Source organism: Solanum tuberosum, unplaced genomic scaffold, assembly GCF_000226075.1.
Source record: "Solanum tuberosum cultivar DM 1-3 516 R44 unplaced genomic scaffold, SolTub_3.0 scf00101, whole genome shotgun sequence".
Taxonomy (NCBI): Eukaryota; Viridiplantae; Streptophyta; class Magnoliopsida; order Solanales; family Solanaceae; genus Solanum; species Solanum tuberosum.
The window spans coordinates 486,195-510,433 of record NW_006239029.1 but is presented as its reverse complement, the minus strand read 5'-3'; the positions used below and the strand labels follow the sequence as shown (position 1 = coordinate 510,433).

At 31.0% G+C, this 24,239-nt stretch overlaps 1 protein-coding gene across 1 annotated transcript; it reads left to right on the top strand.

Annotated features, from left to right (window-relative positions):
• The first annotated feature begins 17,108 nt into the window (after positions 1-17,108).
• Positions 17,109-23,819, top strand: LOC102599161 (vacuolar protein sorting-associated protein 24 homolog 1-like). Its single transcript, XM_006348954.2, has 6 exons — positions 17,109-17,529; positions 17,819-17,895; positions 19,410-19,512; positions 21,387-21,508; positions 23,078-23,269; positions 23,365-23,819. Exons 1-6 carry the CDS (start codon positions 17,418-17,420, stop codon positions 23,419-23,421), a joined length of 663 nt encoding a protein of 220 aa, XP_006349016.1. The 5' UTR covers positions 17,109-17,417; the 3' UTR covers positions 23,422-23,819.
• Positions 23,820-24,239: the final 420 nt, after the last annotated feature.

Sequence of the window (24,239 nt, the reverse complement as noted above, 5' to 3'; positions counted from 1 at the left end):
AAAAAAAAAAATTAATAATTTAAGTTTAGTTTTAAAAAATATTTTCTACTCTCTAGTAAAAAAAGAGATATTTTCTCAAAAATATTTTTCATTCATAAATCAAACACTAAAAAATCTTTTTCAAAAAATATTTTCTACTCACCAACCAAACATGAAAAAATAAATCAAAAATCTACTTATTTTCTAGGAAAACATTTTCCTTCATACCAAACACACCCTTAGTCTCCTACATTGTATTAAATCAAGTCATATGTCAACAAAATACCAAAGTTTATAACATCTAGTATTTGGTGAAAATATCTTATAAAATAAGTGTGAGTTCAATTTTCACTATATATTTTTTCTTTTGAATCAATAACTATTGTTTTCACGTGACTTATAAATGATTACTTGTTTAAGCTGTGAAATCAGCTATGAATGTGAATGCGTCAGAATAGAGTGTTTATATTACATCTTTTGGGATATCAATGTAGTCTTATTCTGAATTCTTAAAGTAATGATAAAATTATCTCGTTGTGACTTATAGGTTACAACTCGAACTATAGAATCAACTATATTAATGCGTGCTTTGTGGGTATATGTTATCTATATCACACTTTAAAATGTGGATCTTTCTCGAATCATATTTAAAATTAAAATATTTTATGCAGTGAACTATGTACACCTATATATATATATATATATATATTCTCTTTTCCTTTTTTCTTGATATATCCTCTAGTATGATATAAAAATATTTCTAAAAAGTGATATGTTCATAAGTATCTATCCTCCCCCACCCCTTTCAGCAAATTTAGTTGGTTAGGATTTCAACTAGTTATGGGAAGCTAACAAAATTAAACAAAGAAAATGTCATAAGGTGGAACTCTTGTTTCTTTCTTCCTTTTTTAATTTCTTCTTTCCTTTTCATGCACTTATCGTTATTATTATTATCATTATCATAACGGTGTGTTTGGTACTTTGGAAAATATTTTTTAATTATATATAACTATTTTTAGAATAATACATTTTTCTTACGTATTGAGTACTAGAAAATAAATAAGAAATATTTTATTCTAAAAAAAATCGTAAAAATATTTTCCTTTACACCCAACACACCCTATATACAATAACAATATACACATTGTAGTTTTATAAGTGGGATTTAAAATATTAGAGTGTTCGTAGACCTAATTCCTAGGTCGTAGAGATAGATAGAGAGGTTTATTTCCAAAAGACCATTTATTCAAGTGCAGCTAACCAAATTAAAATATACACGAAAATAAAACTTGTCTTTGAAAGAAACATGTCAATTAATAAGAAAAACGGTAAAAACATTCAATTCAAAGAAAAGAAATAGTAACAACAACAAACAACACGATAACTGAAAAGAAAATACACGTATAAGACAAAATACTACGACATACATGGTGGCTGGTGCTCCCAAGATGCCACTAGGCCCAAACCCGCCAAAAAGTGAGTCAAAGCACAACTACCTACTAATGTTCTATCCAAATACCAAATACCCAACCTCGTACCTTCCTATTTAAGGTATATCCTCGGTAAGCTGAATTAAGTTGCGCCATGTATTGTCTAATACCTTTTTTCCCAATATTCGTCGTCCTATACCTCTACCTCTCCTGATCATATCCACATATTCAATCTCTCACACCTTCTTACTGAGACATCTATGCATCTATTCTTCACACGTTCAAATTATATCAATGTCACTTTCCTTATCTTGTCCACCACCATAAAGATCACTCCCACCTTATGCCGAACTTATCTTTTGTTTTTCTTCCGTTTTGTTTACTTCAACCGCCATTTCTTGCTACTATAAACTTTAATTAACATCAACAATCAAATTAAAGAGAATTTCATATAAACTTTGCCTATTTCCAAATTAATTAAACATCAAACTCAATAATAATCTTCAATTATTATAAATTGGAGTTTGACATTACTTTGTACATATCCATTTGATGCATCATCATTTCTTATTCTTCAATATGATGTGATATATATTTTTGGGTGTATGTTCTATCACTATTTTATTTTATCATAATTGAATGAATAATTGGTTATTAATGAAAGTTGTATAGTGCTACTTGCAATTCCTTACTCATAAATATTTGACATAATATTATTTTAGGAGAGCTTGATTCGCAGGATTAGGAATAACGTACGATTTTAGAATAAAATATAAAATTATTTTATTTCATATTTAATTGAACATTTAATTTCACAATTAGCTAGCAATATCATGAACGTTTATTCAACAATTTGTAATATTATATAATCTATGTCACCAAGAAGGCAAAATACAATTAAAATAAGAAATTAAAGATAATTTTTTTTGTTTTCCACGGGTATCTGGTATTCGTATTGATATCAAATTAATTTGGATTCGTGCCGCGTAGGATTCCATTCGGAGAAAAACACTCCTTACCAAAGATATTTTCATACCTAAGGCTCAAACCCGAAAGCTCTGATCAAGAAAAAAGTAGTTCATCCGCTGCACTACATCTGTTGGTGGTAGTAATTAAAGATATCATCTATTGAAGTTCCTTAAATTTATTTTCATCACATATTTTCTATATGCATTAACCATTCAATCCCAAATGTAGATCATTCTTTTAGGTCTATTCTGCATTCATTTTGAGATGGAGAACAATTGCCTCTTTGGATAAAGTCATAATTTGAAGTTTATAAGTTCTCGACTTGTAACTCAATGTCAAATTTGAAGCTTCATATCCATTTATTTAACGGAAAAGGATCAAAATTGCTCCTAAACTATGCAAAATAGATCACTTATACCCTTCGTTATATTTTGGGATAAAAATTGTCCCCGCTGTTATCCTAAGAGACCACAAATACTCTCAAGAGTTAACACCCAAAACTTTTAGTGACGTGGCAAGCCACATGGGACTAATCCCTCCATCTAAGCATTGCCAACTAGGATTCACTATAAAAGAACTAGACTTTTAGCGGCGACATAAGTTGCCACAAAAGCACATAATTCGCCACTACCTGATTTTTAGCATTAAATTCTGATTTTGTGTTTTTTTTTCTTCATTGTTTTTGAAAAATCACAAATGATATCGATCAAGGAGTAGTTTGAAGACACTATATATTTTATTTTTATGTATGTAAATGTATAAAATGTACAATAATGCATTATGTAGTAGAATATTTGAATCGAGAAGTAATTTTGATGATTTTCGTAATAATATTGGATGATTTTAATATAGATAGTGCATGTTATTTATTTTAGAAAATTAGGTTGCAATCGAAAATTAATTATCATATTCTTTTGTTGAAAAAATAGGTTTTACTAGCGAATGGTTGTTACAGTCTTAGTCACCACTAAAAATCACTCAAAATCATTCGTGGCAATATTTTGGGATTTTATGGTGACTTTTGTCACTACTAAAGGTCTAGTTCTTTTATAGTAAATCCTAATTGGCAATGCTTAGGTGGAAGAATTAGTCCCATATTGCTTGCCACGTCACTAAAAATTTGGATAGTTAACTCTTGAGGGTATTCGTGGTCTCTTGAGATAATGGCGAAAGTAATTTTAATCCTAAAATCTAATGGATGATATAAATAATTCTACGTCACATAGTTCAGCAACATTTTTGACCCTTTACCACTTATTTAATTTAGTTGGAGAACAATTGGATTTTTAACCTTTGTTCAAATTTTATTTTATTTTTTTGCCAAATTCTATGAATATGACACTAGCATTTTCCCCCCTTTAAGCTATATGGAGTCTCAGTTATCTAAATTTATCTACCCATGAATGTGTATGGTGTCAGATTTCAGTGTATTTAGAAGTAAATGGCAAATCAGACCTTCCCATATGAATTTATTTTATCATCATTCCTAGCAAGGGGAAGTAAAAAAAAAACAAAAACAAAATTGTCTTGAGTTTGATTTTGACAAGCCTAACTTCATATATCCATATATATGATAAAGTTTGTAACTTCAAACTTCTTTTCCTAATTTCAGTCTTGTACGTCTAAAGTTGATTTTGAGGCGACGTCTAAACTTACAAAAAAAAAAGAGGTTATATATCTTGGCTATGTCTTATACTATCGGTCCTAATATTGCCTATACGTGCACTTCTATCGCTATACAACAATAATAACAATAAAAAAATATTCAGTATAATTCTAAAAATGAGATCTGAATACGTAGGTATCTTTGTAAGGTAAAATAATACTATTTTCAGTAAATCTTTGACTATTGGCGCCGCTATATGAAACATGTTACATGTATGAGACTTAGAGATTTCGTGTAAGTGTTGAATTGAACTTGATTAGATTTTTGTCAACAAAGAAAGCCAAATTGCTGGACGTTAAAAAATTATAACACATCAATCACATTTAATTAGCCTAGCTAATTATAGCTTATATTAAAATTAATTTCTAGCTCAAGTGTTGAAAATCAATTTTGTATAACATGTCAAAGAATTTTAGAATCCTATGTTATAACATTAATAATGCAATGGGTGCAATTTTCAGATGAAGAGAATTAACATTGAGTTGGTAAGAAAGGAAAAAAAAGAAGAGAACTTGATGTATCAAGCTTCTGCTATATATTAGTTGTTATACATAATTTTAAAAAGAATTACTTGTTTAATTAACTTATTAAACAAAATTAAATCTACGTATCAAAAGAACGTAAACATTATTATACAATGCTTTTATGAGATGTTACATGCTTGAGGTTAACAATTGATGTATGTGTGGTAAAAATCTTATTTATGATTGGCGGATAGTAACCACACAAATATCTATTACTTACCCTTACGTTGCTCTTCCAAGACAACGCAAAAAAACATTGCGTGATAATATAAATGAACGTTACACATAGTTTTCATTCTTCACTAATTATCACAAGATGGATATATAGATGATAAATTCTTTTAATTTTTATTGAGGAACATTAAACGAAAAATATTACTTTAATCTTTCTATATTCAATTATAAATTCTTGCCACAATCAAGATGACTTTTTTGTTGCTTCATATAATAAAAAAGTTGAAAAGATTGAAACTTTTTTTTTTTCAAAAAAGAAATAAAATAAATTGAAATATTGTTTGATTATATGTTGAACTGATTTTTGATAATTTTTTTGAAAATGAAGTTCCCCTTTTTTTCACTTAGAAACTTTTAACATATGCATATTCAAACACAACTTGATTTTCAAATGCAATTTATCAATTCTTTTTTTATTGTTATTACAATTATCACATTTTTATGTTCAAACGTCTATGTATTATAACTAGGGTCCATAATTTGTATGTGCATGGTCAAATATAAAGATGCCCTAATAATTGTTTTGTACGAAAGAAGTATTTAGAGTGATTAATAAAATGATTAAATTAGGTGGGCTATACTTTTCAAAAATACCGTAAAATAGGTATGAAAATTGAGACAAAAGGAACTAGGTCCTTCTTTGCCGACACTTATAGGTCCCTCTTGGCCATGATATATATATATATATATTTCGGTGATATTTAGATCGAAAAATTTTAGTAGCTGCTCAATTGGTTAATTAACTATTTAAAGTTTCACTTTATTGGTGAAAATTTAATTCTCTATCTAGAAATTTCTCACGAATTCAAATAATGTGTAACTATTCAACGTGATTTCGATTAAAATGGATGAATATATACCTTGCTACTAATGTTGGAGCCAAAATCTTTACTAATTAAAAAAATTCAAAATATAAAAACAATAAATACACAAAAAACTTCTTAACAATGAATTTTTTTTATGAGAGTTTTTGATGAAAAAAGTAAATTGAGAAATTAAACAATAAACAACTCAAAAAAGTGAATTTTATTAAATCGCTTGTCAGATTCATCGTTATATAATGACAAATAGTCACATTTTAGATAACAGTCCCTCAATTAGCTTACGTACCCTACTTTTTTTTATAATAGTTTTATGCATTATCTTATTTTTCTTGCATATATTTCTTTATCCTTTAAATTATTGATATGTGACATTATGTAACAATAAAAATTAATATTATGTATTCAAATATTGTATTCAGCAAAATAATTATATTACAACACAATACCATATAATGCATTATGAAATGAGGTGTAACATCCATTCAAACAAGGCGTAAGTAAAAATTAGTTAGATTTATAATATTTGGAAATAGTACTAGTAGGATGTCGATTGAGGTAAGTCGAACAAAAGTTTTAAGGAATTAAGAAATAAAATAAATAAAAGTGAGAAAGATTTTGAGAACTCATTGATTGTGGTTTTTTTTTTTGTGGTTTTAAAGAGAAAAATAATTATTATATCATAGTGGGGCTTAAGAAAAGATTTGATTTAGAGCAGACAAGATTTGCATATAGTCAGCAAGAATTAAGTGGTTAATATTTCTCTATTTTGTATTAAGGAGAAATTTATGAAGTGTAATGAAATGAGAACAAATATAGATAATTATTACTTATAATTTAAGAAACATTAGTTAAATTCAAAAAAATCTTAGTTAATAACCTAAAAATAGAGAAGTAATTGGAATTAGTAACACATAAAACTTTGTTGCCAAACTATAAATGGAATTTGGTTAGCATAATACATGGCCTAATTAAGATAAAATATTTAGTTATAGTTTAATAATGCTTAGCCAATATTGCAAAGTCCTATATTATTAGTATATCAATTATGATTTTTAAGTATTACTTAATTATTGGTAGTTGAGGAATTGAATCTTAATTGTTTCTCTTTAAGGATAAGCTATATTAGTTTAAAAGAGTAAGAAACAAAAAGTTCAATAATCCTTTTAAACTCACCTCATGAAGGAAATTGGAAAACAAACAAACTAAAGATTTTAAAATCATTCATATGATACACAACTTAAGTCTGTTTAAAGAAGAAACTCTATGTCCTTAAATATATGGCTCTAGATCAAAGTCACTTCGTAGTTTATAGGCCGCCTAGTTTATATTCATAAAAAAAACAACTTTTTTCTCTTTTCTTTGTGAATATAATAGGATAGATGTAGGAATGTACAACATTGAGGGGTCGTTTGGTAGGGAGTATTAGGGGAAATAGTCCATGTATCAGGTATGATATTATTTAGTACTATGTTTGGTAGAAATTTTGGGCCTTTGTATAACTAATCCATGGATTAGTTATACACCCTACATGGTATTATAGGATGTATAACTAATACCTTTCATTTGGCGATATTAGTAATGCATAGGATTTAATACCATGGGATTAGTCTATCTAAAGACAAAAATATCCCTCAGATCCTTATAATCATTTTATTTATTTATTTATTTTGATTTTATATTTTATACAAATTTTATTATTTAGAGAGAGTTGTTTGTTGCTAAATAAATCTAATACAAGTTGAAAAAAAATCCAAAACAAGTCCATACAATATTTGAAATATGAATTGTTTAATATTTACTAATTGAAAAAATAAATATATCACCGTATGATATTTGTACTAACTCACTTAAAAGACCGTAAATGTATGCATCGACCATTTCTATATTTTCTTTCATAATCTACTAGATATATAGAAGATATATTTGAGACCTACCGTAGCAACGAATGAATAGATAAGAGTGTGTATATGTTTATAGGATGGCAGAACAACATATATTCTTTGGCATATGTTGTTATATCTATATATATGTCAAAGAATAAGAGTGTGTTTTTGGTTGAATTAAAGGTGTAAAGATACAACTATTCTATTTTTTTTTTTATTGAAATTGACTTTGTATTTTAAATAATTTATAAAACTATATACATATTAAAATTAGAATTTGTAATTTTATTGTGTAAATGTAGATGGTTTATTCGGTTTTATTTATTGTCTTTTCGGCTTTGAAAGTAAATTATTTATTTTTTAAAAAATTGGAAATTGATGTTTTGTGAGATAAATTTATTAAGATGATAATTATTTGTCTTCAAATAATTCAAGTGAGAAAATAGAAAATATGGAGACAAAATTGTGCTTATCCTAGCTAGTTCGAAGGCCACAAAAAAATAATATTGGTCGGTAGTTATGTACCTTGACCCAATTACATGAAATAGAAAATCTCATAATAATTCAAGGATATAATTGGAAAGAAGCTTTTTGTAGAGTTTTAAAACAAACACTAGATTAGATAGGAAGCAATGAATCAAACAGAGGATAAAAAATAATATATGCATTGCTAATCCCTGCATTACTAATCCATGCGCTATTAATTTTTGTACCAAACGAAAGTACGGACTCAATAAATTTAGTTTTAATAAAATTTAGTAATTTTGATTCCACCTAAAAAAAAAATTTTAAAAATTATGGAATGGGGTTGAAATTTGAAGTTGCTTTCACATAATCTACAGGAGATTTAATATCAATGGCGACTTATTTTTTCATAGAGATCGATATGATCTTTCCAATCAAATCTATACCTTAAAATTAAATATAACTTTTGATCATAACAGTAGGTATGATTGGACATTTTGAAATAAACTCCAAAATAACCTATTCTTGTGGCCTATTTATTTTTTCACACCTTACTTTTGAATTATAATTATACTCCGTCTATATAAAGTGAGAGTAATATTCAATAAGTTATTTTTTATTTTGTTTTTTTCATTCACTTGGAATCTTTCATTTCATTGATTCGTCTGAATTCCACCTTTCTAAAGAAAAAATAGAAGGAGAAGTTTTATTTATGTTAGTCCCGTAAAAAAATTGTCAACACTATTAAACAATGAAAAAGAAATTTTAAAATTTGTTAACATTCTTTAAAACAAATTATAATACTATTAATAATCTCACATGTACTCAAACCATTAAAAAACTCCGATAATTCAATAGTAAAAATAAAAAAATGATTATGTTGATATATTTGAGTAATTAAACGTTTCATAATTAAAAAACTAAATTTATTGTTATAATTTGAATTTTCCAACAGAATCAAACTCATTTCTGTTTAAATCATAATCATGAACAAATATATATTGGGCAAATTACAGAAATCACATACTTTTAAGGCAAAATTACAATTTATCCCTTAAAAGTTTATAATTACAGAAATCCCTCAAACGAATACAATAATATAAGCGTTGATACATTAATCTGATGTGCGAGATACATTAATCGTTAAGTAAGATACATTATATTTTATACATGATACACTAATCTGATGCGCGAGATACAATAATATAAGCGCTGATACATTAATCTGATGCGCGAGATACACTAATCTGATGTGCGAAAATGAGGGATTTTGGAAATTTGTAAAACTTATAGGGGATAATGGTAATAAGTAAACTAAAAGGTGGGATTTCTGTAATTTTTCCATCTTTCTAGAGAATCTTTTAATTATTTCAAAACAACTACAAAGAAATTATTTAACAAAAAAATAATTCATTTCAAATATAAAATATCACAACTCAATAATTCACCAAGTATGCTTATAAATTATAATCCCTAATAAAAAGCTTGCTAATTACATTTGTTCCTATAAGCAAAAAAAGACAAAATTATAGATGACTTGTGTGGGCCTTCCTAATTGTGATTGGACTTAATATATTATTATTAATTTAGTTAAATATAAACGACAAATTTGCATATTCTAATCAAACAATTACAAATGATTATATATCTTAATTGCTTAAGCATGGTATTAAGGCATTAATTGCACCCATAGCCAAATTTACCTTCATTTAAGCTATATAAACAAAGGCAAAAATATTTGAAGTTTTTTTGGCCAATCAATATGTTAAACTGTATTTTCAAAATTTATATATATCAGCTATATGTGCACTTACCCATAATATCATAGACTTCAATAACCAAATAATATTATTATTTTCCAATTTGCATTTTTGAATAAGATATTGAACGTTACGTTATATAGCAAGGTCCCATGCATAGAAAAATATGTAGTACTAATAATTCAATAACTTGGAAAAACATCATTTGACCTTTTTCAAATATATAATAATTAATAAATAGATGAAATTAATTGGAAGTTGAATAAAGTTGCTGAGGGGAAAATTCTTCCTTCTTTCATTTTTTTTGGCTGAAAAAAGGGATAAGATGAAATATATAATAAAGGCTTAAGTCATCGACGACTTTTTAAAGTTGTCTGCATAATTCATTTAGACACCTCAACCAACACTAGTACCTATTGAACACCTAAAATATACAAAATGTTTACCTATTAAACACAAAATGTGGATGTGACAATAAATGTGGATCTCACGTATGTTAAGCACGTAAATAGATCCAAATAATATATTTTTTATTAAAAAACTTGGACCTTTTTTCGTTTATTGGCAATAATGACTAATTTTTTTTAATTTAAAAATGATTTCTTAATCAGCAAAAGAAAGTAATAGTCTTCTTCTCCATTTTCTTTTTTGGTCAAACTTCTGCACTCCTTTCCTTCATCTTCTTCCTCCATTTTCCGTTCTCAAATTTCTGTATTTTTCTTCATTCTTTATATTAAGAAAAACTGAATTTACGGATTAACTTTGTAAAGAAGAAAGAAGATTTTGATATTTGAGTTTAAAAAGTTGGCCGACGTCCGTCTGTTTCATATTTCCAGTCATTTTAAGCACACATCGCCACTCAAATTAAAATATAAACCCATTAAATTTATTAAAGTGATATGAGAGAATTCTACAGAAATAACTTTAGTACTCTCAATTTCTCTTCGCTGTTGTTCACTACATTAATTTATTTTCCACAAACGTCACTCCGCTAAGCCACAAATACGTCATAATATTTCACTATTTATATTATGTTTAATTCCATAGTTTATAATAAGAAGAAAAAAATGAATCTTGCTGGAGGAGTTGAGAACGGGGTGACAATGGTGAGCCGGGGAAAGAAGAAAGACCAAAGGGTTAGCTGGGTTGGGGACAATTTTTCTTTTTCTTCTTTTAGTTGATTAACATTTTGAATTATTAATGGTTGAAATTGTTTTTTATTTCTTAAAATTGAAAATTCTATTTTTTATGATTAGATTGGACCCCCTATGCCACATGTCATAGTTTTATTTGTGACTTTTTTAAGACACAGCGTGTGAATCACACGCACATTATCTTTAAAGTTAGTTTTCATTTTGTGTTCAATGGATACATATTTATTAATATTAAAGTGTCTAATATGTACTAGTCCTAGTTAAGGTGTCTAAGTGAATAGTGCGGACAACTTTAAGTGGCCGTAATTGACTTAAGCCTATAATAAATAATTGTTTTAAAATTTTCAGTTGAGATTTTTTATAAACAAATTCCAAATGGGAGGTCAAGAAAGAACAAAAACAAAAAAAAAAAAAGCAAAATGTGTGATGCTCTAAGTTCTAACCAACTAAAATTTGATAATTGGATAAATTATCTTAGTTTTCATTTTTGTCTTTCTCTTAGATTTTCTTTATTAAAAAAATGTTGGAAGAAGGTAGAAGAGATATGATTGGAGAGGGTGGGATATATGTTGAAATGGTCCTAGAAATTTTAGTGTTTAGAGTAGTAGATTGATTATGTTGTACGGGATGGAGTGTGGTAAGTCAAGAAGTAATCTCACGTTCATGACGGTAGAATAAATGAGAATGTTTAGATGAATGTGTGAGCATATATACTATAACTAGGAGAAATTAAATTAAAATTGAATAGAATAAAGTACGAGATAGTCTCTCAAGTGAAGGACAACATACGGGACGCGAGATTGAGATCATTAGGGTATGTAAAAGAGGCGGAGGAGAGCAACATGTGGAAATTGAGGTTGATATGATTTGGTGTATGTAAGAAAGGAAGAGCACAAATGACTCAGTATGGAAGTGCGAGAGATTGACAATGATATAGATCTAAGGAGGGGTAGAGGTAAACCAAAAGAAATAATTGGAAAAGTATAGATAGAAATTATGACACGATATATCTTCAGCTTACCAAAACATGAAAGTCGAGAATTAATACAATTAATTAATAGATAGTCAAGCCATTTTTTTTCATTATTTGCTCCCTTATCACTATTACTAACATGCTATATGCTACCATTGGTTTATTCCTCAATGGCAAAATACATTAAAAAAAAAACTCTGAACATGGCACGAAAACTTACTTTAGTACTTAAACTTTACGGGTAATTATTTACCCCCCCTAATCTCTTTTCAAGTGAATTTAATATCACCCTAAAATTATAATACTAGTCTCACAATGGCAAGTGCATTTCACACGCGCCATGTCATTGATATGTCAGCGCCACATCATTGCCACATCAGTGCCACGTAGAACATTATTTAATTTTTACTTTGTTTCTTTTTATTTATTCATAATTTTAGAAAGCAAAAAAAAAATCAAAAAATAAGATCCCTGTTCCTCAACTCAATCACGATTGCAATTGAACAAATTCGATCACAATTGAAAGATTGATCCAAAATGTCAAAATCATTCTCACAAAAACACATTCAATTTTTAAGACAATAAATAATGACTGAAAATTTAATTGAAATGAATAAATTATAATTTTTCCATTAAAAAGAGCTTCAAGTTCATCACATTCAAACAAAACCATAAATAATAATTTTGAAGCAAAAACAAATTGTTGGCTTTTCTATTTTTTCCCTATTCATCACACCCTTTTACGGATCCAAAGAAAATGGAGGTGGGGTGGGGGCAGTTCAAAGAAAGAGAAAGAAGATGGAAAGTTCAATGAAGAAGAAGAAGAAGAGAAAAGGGTGATGCAGTGGTGGTTGAGGCGGCAGATCTGAAGAGAAAGAAAGAGGGTGAGGCTTCTAAGAGGAGAAATAGGGTTGAGATGGGGGTTTCGAAGAACGAGAATTAAAGAGGTGGTGCAAGTGGTGGTTGAAGGCGAGAGGAGTGGTGGGGTGTGAGGAAGATGAAGGAAAAAAATATTATTGGCTAAAAAGAAAAAAATGGGGCCCACTTATTCTTTTTCTCTTTAATTTTTGATATTTACGCGCAGTAAATTTTTTGACTTGCCACGTCAGCTGTTTGGGTGTATTTAAATTCACCTGAAAAGAGATTAGGGGGGTAAATAATTACCCGTAAAGTTTAAGTATTAAAGTAAGTTTTCATGCCAAGTTCAGGAGAAATTTTATGTATTTTCCCTTCCTCAATTTTGTTATTATGGTTATTACTTTTACTTTGGTTATCAATATATTATATTTCTAGCTCGTGTTAATATTTTTTTTTCTTCACTATTTCATCATAATTTTATTAGTGCATTTCTTGTAAATATGTTTTCAAACACAATTTCTTTTCAGTTGGGGGTCTATTAGAAATAATTTCCCTACCCCACTACTAATATATGTATACATTCAATGAATATATAACTGTGTATATGTATGGCTGCTAGTGTATATATGATATGTTTTCTTTCTAATTGTTTTCAAGTTATTGGGCTTTTAAAAAGAAGTTATTAGGCTTTTAAAAAAGGAAGTTATTGGGCTCTTATCTACAAGCTTGTTGATTACAATTTTACAGCAGTACTTCCAAAGAAAACGACTAGCAATAATCAGAGGAAGTTATACCTTGTGAATTGAAATAGTGAAAATTTTATAAATGACATATATAAGACTAATATTTTTAAGTTATGACAGTATAATATATAAGATTAAAAGTTGTAATATTAACTCTTAAATAGATGTGTGACGTGATTTTTCCATTGAAATATCATTATAAATAGTAGATTTTACACAAATTCATAGCGTTAAGAGCTACTATCTCCGTCCACTTTTAATTGTCATGATTTTCTTTTTTAGAGTCAAACTATAAGAACTTTGACTAACATTTTATAATGTGTTTTTTTCATTATATTGATATGTAAAAAATTGCAATTTATAGCACTTTTCGTATAATTTTTGAATATCTAATTTTTTTGTGTAAAATATTAAATTAGTGTAATCTAATTTAACTTTGAAAATTAGTCAAATTGACTTTCAAAAAGTGCAACATGACAATTAAAAGTGGACGGAGGGAGTAATTACATCCTATCCATACTCTTTTTCAAATTACAAAAAACCCTTAAATTTGGTGGAATCCGGATACATCCCAAAACACCCCGATACATCACGTTAAGTGATGTTTCCGACTTCCATCGCGTAAAGTGATGTACCTGATCGACACATCGCGTAAAGTGATGCATCCGACTAATACATCGCGTAATGTAACGTCCCGATACATTGTAATATGATGTATCCGACCGATACATCACGTAAAGAGTTGTATCCGGTTGATACATTGCGAAAAGTAGAGATTTTTATAAATTTTTCAGATGGTAGGAAATTTTAGAGAATATAGTAAAATAAGTTGTGTATTAAAGTAACTTTTCCTTATAAATATTACTTATATATGTGTGTGTGTGTGTAATAACAACAATAATAATAAATCTCGTGTAATCTCATAAATAAGATCGAAAGAGGATAATGTATATGTAGGTATCTTAGAAGATAAAATTAAGGCTTAAGTCATCTACAACACCTTAAAGTTGTCCACATATTTCAGTTAGACACCTAAACTATGACTATTACCTATTGAACACCTGAATTGTTCAAAAAGTATACCTATTAAGCACAAAATGTTAATGTGGCAAAAGAAGTGTTTTTCACTTCTGCTAAGCGCGTGAAAAAATCTTAAATAACGTTTTATTTTTATTTTTTCCAAAAAAAACTTAATACTTTTTCTTCTTTGACTGCCACTTGGCATTTAAATATTTATTTTTTTAAAAAATATTTTAAAAAGTAATACTGATTCTTAAAACAAAAAAAAAAAGTCCCCACCCCACCCCACCCCCTTTAAGTCGTTTTCTCGCAGAAGGCCACTGCACTCCTTTTTTTTTTTTTTGCTTTTCTTTTTCTATTCTATTTTTTTCAATATTTATTAAAAAGTTAAAATTGAATCAATTAATTGAATTTGAAGGAAATAAAGAAGAAAGAACATGGGCTGAAAAAAGTTAGCCGATCGACGTCAGCTCAGTCACCTTCGAATAAATATTACCATTCAAATTAAAATGTAAGCCAACTAAAATTATCAAAAATAATGTTAGATTGATTCGATAAAACTTATTTAGGTCCTCTCAATTTCTCTTTGCTATCGATTTCAAGACGATTGACAGACTCTCTTTCTTCATCACTCTTGTATCAGTCTCTTTGAATATCTCTCTATTTGACGTATTAGGAATAAAAAATAATTATGTAAGCAATCACCAAAGAAAATGAATTTTGTCTTTGAGAAAGAAAATCTTGCTAGGAAGAAGATGAAGAAGATGAAGAAGAAAGGGAGTTGGGGTAGGGTTAGCTTCTCATTTATTTTGTTTTTATAAAAAAATAGATGGAAAATTTATTTGAAATAATTTTCATTCTTTTTAACATTAATTTTTTTTATATAATTGTTGGGCCCAACGCCACATGTTATCTTTTAATTAGTCATTTTGCCACATCACAGCAGGTGTATTACACACACTTTATTTTTTTTTGCTTATTATCGAAAAATGTGAACAAGTTTTGAATAGATAAAAGTGTTCAATAGGTACTATCCCCAGTTGAGATGTCTAAGTGAATTATGCGAACAACTTGAAGGGGCCGCAGATGACTTAAACCTAAAATTAATTTTCAATAGATTTCGATTCAAATAACAAAAATGACGGAGAATATTACTACTAATAGAACCATCTCTCATAACAACATGTTCAAGAATATTTCCATTTGGGACTTAAATTATATTGATAATTTCTCCACCAACTTGAAGAAAAACTGCATATTTCACTTAAATAACAAATAAACATATCTAATCAAATATCACATAGATTAAAGGGAAAAGGGTAAAAAAATGCCCCTCAACTTTGATTTATTAGTTGACTATGCCCTTACCGTTAAAATGAAGTTATTTTTGCCCCTGCCGTTACTAATTTCATCATTTATTCCTCTATGTTAACGGAAATCCCCAAATTGACTTAAATTAACCCGAATTCTTTTAAATAATCCATTCCCCGACCCGTCTAAAAACCTAACCCAATAAACATTTTATCTGTTTTCCTTACCCATCTAAAAACCTCTCAAGGACTTCAACCTGCCCAGGTGTATACCGGACATACTTTTGGTTATCCAACACCGACTTACCATCCGGAAGCCATTTTTCTTAAATCTTACAAACTGAAATGCCCCTTTATGATAGAAAACAAACAAGCTCCAGTACTCTGCTTCTTCTACCCTTTTGTCTTCACAACAATTCAACTTTTTTTAAGCATTATTCTTCTTGGGAGCTCTGAACAAAATGAGAATGTCTTGGAGTGACCTTTTTTTTTGGTAATACTAAAAGAGAAAATCAATTTACCAAACTGAAACAGCACTAGACAACTTGTATCTTTCGATAAAAATACACACTTTCCTTACTTATCTTTCACCATTACCAAAAAAAAACCCCAGAAGAATCCAAGTATTCCTCAAGAACCCAAAAACAACATCTTTAACAACATGCCATACATTTCCTTTGAATCTTGAAACAAGATAAAAAGTGTGAAAAACACTAAAAGATCCAAGTTTTAAACTTCAGAAGATATAAACAAAACAAACCCAGAAACGGATCTTCTTCGTGTACCTAAAAATTGGAGCATCTTTAAGTGTTTCAACAAAAAGTAAACCAACCCCATGAACCCCCTACAAAATTTTCAAAGACTACAGAGGAAGATCTTGTAGGCATGATGAGATATTATCAGAAGACGGGTCTTGGACTGGTTAACAACGAATGAAATTGGTTAAACGGGTTAAAAAATTATTGGGGGATTTGAGATCTCTTGAAAGAATGGGTAAGGAAAACGGGTAAAATTATTGGGTTAGGTTTTTAGACGGGTCGGGCATGAGTTTAAAATGGGAAATGGGTTATTTAAAAGAATTTGGGTTAATTTAAGTCAATTCGGGGATTTTCGTCAACATATGGGCATAAATGATGAAATTAGTAACGGCGGGTAAAAACAACTCCATTTTAACAATAAGGGCATAGTTAACTAATAAACCAAAATTGAGGGGTATTTTTGACCCTTTTCCCTAGATTAAAATCAAAATCAACCTAATCAAAGGACTAAAAGTGCTAATATAACCCTTAAAATTACCACAAAGTGCATACCAAATAGTACAAAAGTAAAAAGTTAGAATCCTCCAACTATAAAAAAACGGAAATCAGCCACCGGACGGTGGCGACTTCGACTTTTTCCGTCCACCGGCTGAAAGAGAAAAAAAAATATCACCCATTTTAAAAAAAAATTTATTTCCCACTTTTATTCTTCGAATCTACGGTAGAATTAATTGGAAAAAAAGTAATATTCTTTTTGGATCAGAAAATAATTGAAATTCGCGATAAAGAAAAATTCTTGTTTTGATCTTCCATTGAAGGGTTCATTGATTTCTGGGAGCTTTTTGATTCAAAGGGTTTTTTCAGAAAATGGAGAAAGTAATGAATATATTGAAGCCGAAACCGAACCCTCAACAGATTTTGAGGGATTGGCAACGTCGGCTCCGGCAAGAGTGTCGGAATATTGAACGTCAAATCCGAGGTAAATTATCCTTCTGTTTAATTTTTTGTAGTCAGGAAGGAAATGGGGTTTTTGGGTTATTGTAAAATTTATTTTTTTATGTTGGGTTTTTTGAATTTTTCTGTTTTGGGGTTTGTGGATTTTTCATTGAGCTGAGGGTGTATCGGAAATAGCCTCTGTACATTTGAGCTAGGGGTAAGGTCCAAGTACACTCTACCAGACACCACTTTGTGGGACTACAGTGCGTATGTTGTTGATTTTTTTGAATTGTTCTATTTTGGGTTTTGTGAATTTTTTGGACTTTGATTAGATATACAAAGGGAGGAGAAGAATGTACAAAAAGCAATTAAAGAAGCAGCAAAGAGAAATGATATGGGTTCTGCCAAGGTGACTTACTGCTCCTTTATCTTGCTATTTTGCTGTCGTTATTTTCCTTTGTATCCTTTTTTGATCACTTTTTTGAGCTGAGAGTCTATTGGAAACAACCTCTCTATCCTACAAAGGTAGCCATACCCCACTCATGGATTATATTGGATATGTTGTTGTAGTTGAAATTCTTAGATTGAAAAACCAATCACATTTTTAGTTTTTGGTGGTGATGACTGCTTTTATTGTTGCCTGCTGATGCTTATAATCTTACTCTACAAGGGCTATATACTGAAAAATAGTTTAAAGCTATGTTGCTCGGACTCTCCAAAATGCATGATTTTGGAGTATCCAACACACACCTGTCAACAGTTTTTATGAGTTCGAGCAACATAGGTCCAAAGTAAGTTCATAGAAATTGTGCCACTTTGGAGCTAGGAGAATAAAAATATTGATGTTTTCTTATAGTTAGATCATAGATGTGATTAAATTACCTAAATTATGGATCTTTAAGTTGCTTCTACTTTTTATCCCGCTTTTTTCGCTCTGGCTTCTTGCAAACTTGTGCTCATGGCTTATTGGTCTTGTTTATTATACTAGTTATTAGGTTCAATATGTTATTCTCATGCCTTCTAACAATAGTGAGATGATATTGGAAAGTTTTCTTAGTATGTAGAATATGTTGGAAATTATTAACTTCCAATATGTGTTATTTTCTCATAGTTGCTTGTTCATATTTTATATCTTAGGCATTTGCTAAAGGACCTGTGAGATCAATAAAAAAGGTTTTTAATTGCTTTACCTACCCCCCTCTTCCTGTCATGCTTAAAATCTCGGTCTATAACACTGTTAAACTGAGAAATAGTCAATAGACCGAACTTGATGTTTGAAAATTTGTTATTTCAGACCAGGCAATTTCATTAAATTAGAGATATCTCCTGTATACAAGAAGTATACCAGAAAATGTGGAGAACCTACACAACAATATGGTTCTCTACAAGTGGCATCCAATCTTCTACACAAATAGGGACCACATAGGCACACCAAAACTAAAACAAAGAACTATTCCACTAGGGTACAACACCATTTACTACTTCATGAAATGCTCTCCTATTCCTCTCTTCTAAATGATCCACATCAATGCAAGTGGAGTTACTTCCCATATCCCATGTCTTGTCTTTTAAATGTTGGCGAAATGAGAAAGAGAAGAAGGATGAATGCGCTGCTTTAAAGGCACTTTCTTCATCTGTCACAGTGTGCTTGACCATTGAGATTTTTTGCATATAACACTTGGCGTATAAGAACATCTATTTTGGGTCATTGATAGAGTTTCAAGTGGTTTAGAAACCAATATGCTTTTTCACAAACTTCTAAGGAATGCCTATTTTAATAGTTAGGTTAGTACTCATCCAAGATTTTCTTCAAGTGTGTATGTTGCATTCAGTCTGATACTATACATTGTTACGAGACATGATTTATTGGTTTTTGGCATCCCATTGCTTATTCATATCGGAGTGTTGATGTTTTTGTCATAGGCACTTGCTAAAGAGATTGTGAGATCTAAAAAAACTGTGAACCGATTATACGAGAATAAGGCGCAGTTGAATTCAATATCCATGCACCTTGGGGAAAGTGTTGGTATGATCAAAGTCTTGCTTCTCCTGTTGTATATATGTATATGTCGTTGTATATTCAGGAGTCTGCCTTTGGTCCCCTAAGTTCTTGTTGATGAGCAAACTATCTTTAGAACAATATGCATCCATTGAGAACGTAGCACCATTACTTCTTGACAGGGATGAAGGGATATCATCTCATGTTTTTTTTTTTTCTTTTTTTTTTTTGATGACAAGGGAAACCCGCAGCTGCTACCCTTTGGGTGCGCACAGGGTAAAACCCCCGCTCCTATGCAATAGTTCGCAAACCATCATCTCATGTTGAATAATGAACAATTTTAAAAGTTCTCTTTCTTGGCCAATGTTTCAGTTGCTGGCTTGCAAATGCAATGTCTTATTTAAGGGAGTTTCAAGAGTGTCATCATATACATGTCACAACTCACATCAAATGTCTTACTGATTTTGTTCAATTTTTGAATAGGTAGTTTGAACTTTGAAGAGGCATAATGTATGTGCAATTATATAGACGTTCAAAATGCAGAAGTAGGATTGCATATTTTTCTTTATGATTTCGACTTCTTTAATAAGAGGTGAAAGTTATCACTTTATGCTGGTCAACTGGATGTTATTGTGGTGAAACTGACAAAATTCTGCGTTTTTTATGACCGAAAAATCCGAAGGGAGCAACCCTTTGGGCCAACCGCAGCCTATGGAATTCAGGATGATGGGGCACCCCTCTACTCTTCTCCACTCAAATACTGAACTTAGTTCGCTTGGCGCAAGGTTCAAACTTGTAAGCTAAGATACAAGTGCCTCAACCTTTGCCAACTGAGATAATCCCTGGAAGCAATACAATTCTTTCTGTTGATTTGATTCTGTGAAATAGTAAGAACATTCTACATATGACTGGTGTCCCAAAGACATTGATATCTGAACTTGTGAAGGAACCTCTTCCTAATAATAATACGGTATCACCCAAGTGTGTCCTAGTGGTCAGAAGTAGGAGGAGAAACATGACGTCTCAAGTTCAAATCCCTGCGGAATAAAATACACTAGGTGATTTCTTCCGATCTGTCTAAGCCTTGTCCAGTACCTGTTGCTGCTGGTGGGAGCTAGCAAATATCCCATGCAATTAGTCGAGGTGCATGCAAGCTGGCCTGGACGCCATGGTTATCAAAATTAACATGAGCTGCCATTACCTTGACTTCCATGATGGATGGTGACTGTACCAATCTTGATCTTAAGTGGAACTGGATCATGTGTTCAGTCTAGTAGTTGGTTGTACTGATTGGCGAGGAATTCCAAAAGAAAAAGGAAAAGGAATCATTCTTATTTTTTCATATAGGAGAATTTCTTCTTTCAATAATACAGTCTACTGTAGTTGTAGAACTGATGTATGCCCCTTATTCTTAGAAAATGCGTATTCTGAAAAAAGCATCTTTAGCCTATAAACAGTTTTTAATGATCCAATTAGTTATGAACTTTTAGCCCCTATTGATTTATTAAGTTTATGGGAAACCAACTTTATTTTCTATATCTGAACTCCATGAAAAATTGCAATCATCTTTTCATGTCTGATAGGAGAACTTTTTTCTTCCTACTACCATATAATGAATTTATTCCAGAATTGTTTTTGTTTGCTATATGCTGTAACAGATTCTTAGTAAACAAGTTATTGCATATGTATATTAAGTTGGTGCTAGATTGTCTTATATTTTGAAATATTTGATAGCATGTTGGCATGTCAACTGCTTTATACAGAAGACCTATGTAGCTTTGATTTTTTCTGTCTAGGAAAATAAACTGTATTATGAAGCCGGCTTCTTGCTTTCTACTTTAATGTTAGGTTATGTGTTGGCTTCTTCAAGTGTCCCATTGAACTTCTAATTGCTTTTGCAGCCATTGCTCGCACAGTGGGACATTTGTCTAAGAGTGCTGAAGTCATGAAGCTCGTCAATAATCTTATGAAGGCTCCAGAAGTGGCTATGACAATGCAGGAGTTTAGTAAAGAAATGACCAAGGTATATCAGTTTGGTTTTAGCTTTTTGAGCTTCAATGAAATTCCTGAGCTTTCCTCCTGGTTGGGAAATCACCTTTTAACCAGTTTGATTAGGACTCTTAAATAGTGTATTATGTTAGATGTTGCTATGGCTCTCTTCTGCACTTTACTATATCTTAAAAGTAATTCTGAAGTTCAATCTGAGCAACAAGGTTTCCAACCTTACAAAAATGTTTTTCAGTCTCAAGGTATGCTAAAAATTCCTATATAGAAGTTTGATCGCATATATAGTTAATAACTAAGCATGAGCTAACAAAAGTTGCCCACAAAATTTCTTTCCTTCTGGCGGGCTAGCGCAGTGTGTTGTGCCAAAGTCTCAAGCCAAGCGCTCGCGCTGTGTTGATGTTGCTAGCACTTTCTGATTCTTGTGTCCCAGTGTGTTGCATTGCCTCAGAAGCCTCCCCATCTTGTTGCATCTATGTCCAACGCAGCGCGTTGTGCACTATTTACCAGCTTGTTTTTTCTCCGAGTTGTTCAACACAATCCTCAAGCTTCCAAATATGGTATTCTTTGCATGAATATTTGAGTGACTTGCTGAATACCCCTTCTAGTTGTATCTAAAATTCGTTAAGCTTCTTGATCTGCAATCCTTGGACGCTCTTGGTCTTTTATTGAGTTAGCAGTGCTTTGGACTCTTCAAATTCTTCCATAACTAGTCTAGAGGTATGAGCATTGCGTGTGTACCCCACATCAATGAGTATACATTTTTTTTTATAACGGTGGTGTATGAGCTAGCTTGCAGCACTGAGTACACAATTTTAAAAAATCACATAGAAGTGTTGATCAATGTATTTGAGTTATAAAATAAAAATTAAAGATAAAAGAGTGAGCTTCTAAAAAGGATGAATGTTCATCTCATTTAGTTTAGCTAAAAAATATGAAGAAATCCTTCCCCACGTAAGTCCTCACATGCCGTATCATGATTTTTAAGGACTTTTGTGGGAATATCTTATGGGAATTGATGGTTTTATTTCTATGACCTAGTACTGAAAATAATCAAGTAACACAAAAATACTTCTATCACAATTCTCCAAAAATTTGTCACATAAACACAAATTGAGACATTGACCCTATAGCTCCTAGGATGGCCCTAAAGTGTTTTTGGGAGGAGGAGGCAGGAGGGGGAAGGGTGGCCTATGGGCATCTCTATGTGTGCATATAGATACAAAAGTTAATGGGAAAAAGGTTAAATTTGCTCCTCTTCTATGTGAAAAGGATCAATTTTACCCTCTTCTATGCGAAAAGGATCAATTTGGTGATGTGGACATAACTTGGCATGCCGCATCACCCCCCAACCCATTTTACTTCATTCCTTCCACTGCTTCTTCCACCAGTAGAGCCACCTCCCCTCAACCACCATTGCCACCATCAACAACACCGTTTTCACTGTAGGATGGACCAAAAAGGGAGTCTGTGGTTTGTCACGTCATCCCCCCTCCCTCTTTTTTTCTCTCTCTCTCTCTCTCACACACACACACACACACACACACACTTTTTTATCTGGAAATTACCCTTTCTCTTGTTATTGCAGGCTGGTGTCATGGAAGAAATGGTCAATGATGCGGTGGACAGTGCCCTTGATTCAGAAGACATGGAAGAGGAAATTGAAGAAGAAGTTGACAAGGTCTTGACTGCAATTGCTGGTGAAACCACTGCACAACTACCTGAAGCAGTCCGAAAGGAGAAGCTAAAGCAACCCGCCCAGGCAGTGGAGGATGCAGAGGTATGTCCTTTCATCTGTGATTTATTGTATAGAACGATCCTTTCTATGATCAAGCAAACTAAATTGATTAACGATTGATTTGTTATTTCTTGCAGGATGACGAGGAAGATTTAGAAGAACTAAGGGCACGTCTTGCTAAAGTTAGATCCTAAGTGATTTTAAAAATTGACTTGCACTGCCTCTAAGGCTGCGACGTAAAATATGTTGTGTGTGAAACACAGACCTCTTCTATGGTCTGACGAGCTGCATCTTCTATCTGGAAGAGAGGATATTGAAGTACCTTCTTTATCTTAGAATCAATACTCATGATTTCTTGTATTGATTATCAATGTGAGTTGTGATATTTTTCTCTTTGCCCATGCTTTTCACTGTATGGAAACTGAAAATCTATGCTAACAACATTTCTTGCTATTTAGTAGAATTGGCTGTTCAATGTATTACCGTGGGATGCTCTCCCTCTAAAATTGTAATTTTAATGTACTTCTATTTTTTTTTTGTGTGTAAATATTAGTATGAAAATAGCAAATTTTTTGATGCCTTTTTTGCATAACTATTTGTATCCTAGCATGCTTCGGAAATTTCCCTGTTAATTGCTTATGCAAAAGGTCTTGGAATGTTCAATTTCTTTCTGCTGTCTCTTTGCAGTTTGCATACCCTGACTTCCAGATGTTGTAGAGTTCTTGTTACTATTCCCAGCTGACTTTTAATAATGCAATGAAATACTTCCTCTAGTGAATTAGAGTAGTTTTACACACTTTCTTGCCAATAAACACTTATGATTTATCATTCATCAACCGTGGAGTGTAGTCTTAGGTTCCTGGCAATTGCATTTACTATTGTTACAATATCTGGATCTGTAAGTATCATTGTCAATAAGGAGAATGTATTTGTAGTCAAAACATCTTTATGTCCAACTAGAATTTCTAGACATATAGATCCATCATCTCAATGATAAACTGGTCTAAAGTTG

Bases quoted from the DNA above. Each gene is read 5' to 3' on its own strand.
- LOC102599161 (XM_006348954.2), top strand. From the start codon at position 17,418: ATGGAGAAAGTAATGAATATATTGAAGCCGAAACCGAACCCTCAACAG. The intron at 17,530-17,818 runs GTAAATTATCCT...GACTTTGATTAG, and splicing joins TATTGAACGTCAAATCCGAG to ATATACAAAGGGAGGAGAAG. The intron at 17,896-19,409 runs GTGACTTACTGC...TTTTTGTCATAG, and splicing joins ATGATATGGGTTCTGCCAAG to GCACTTGCTAAAGAGATTGT.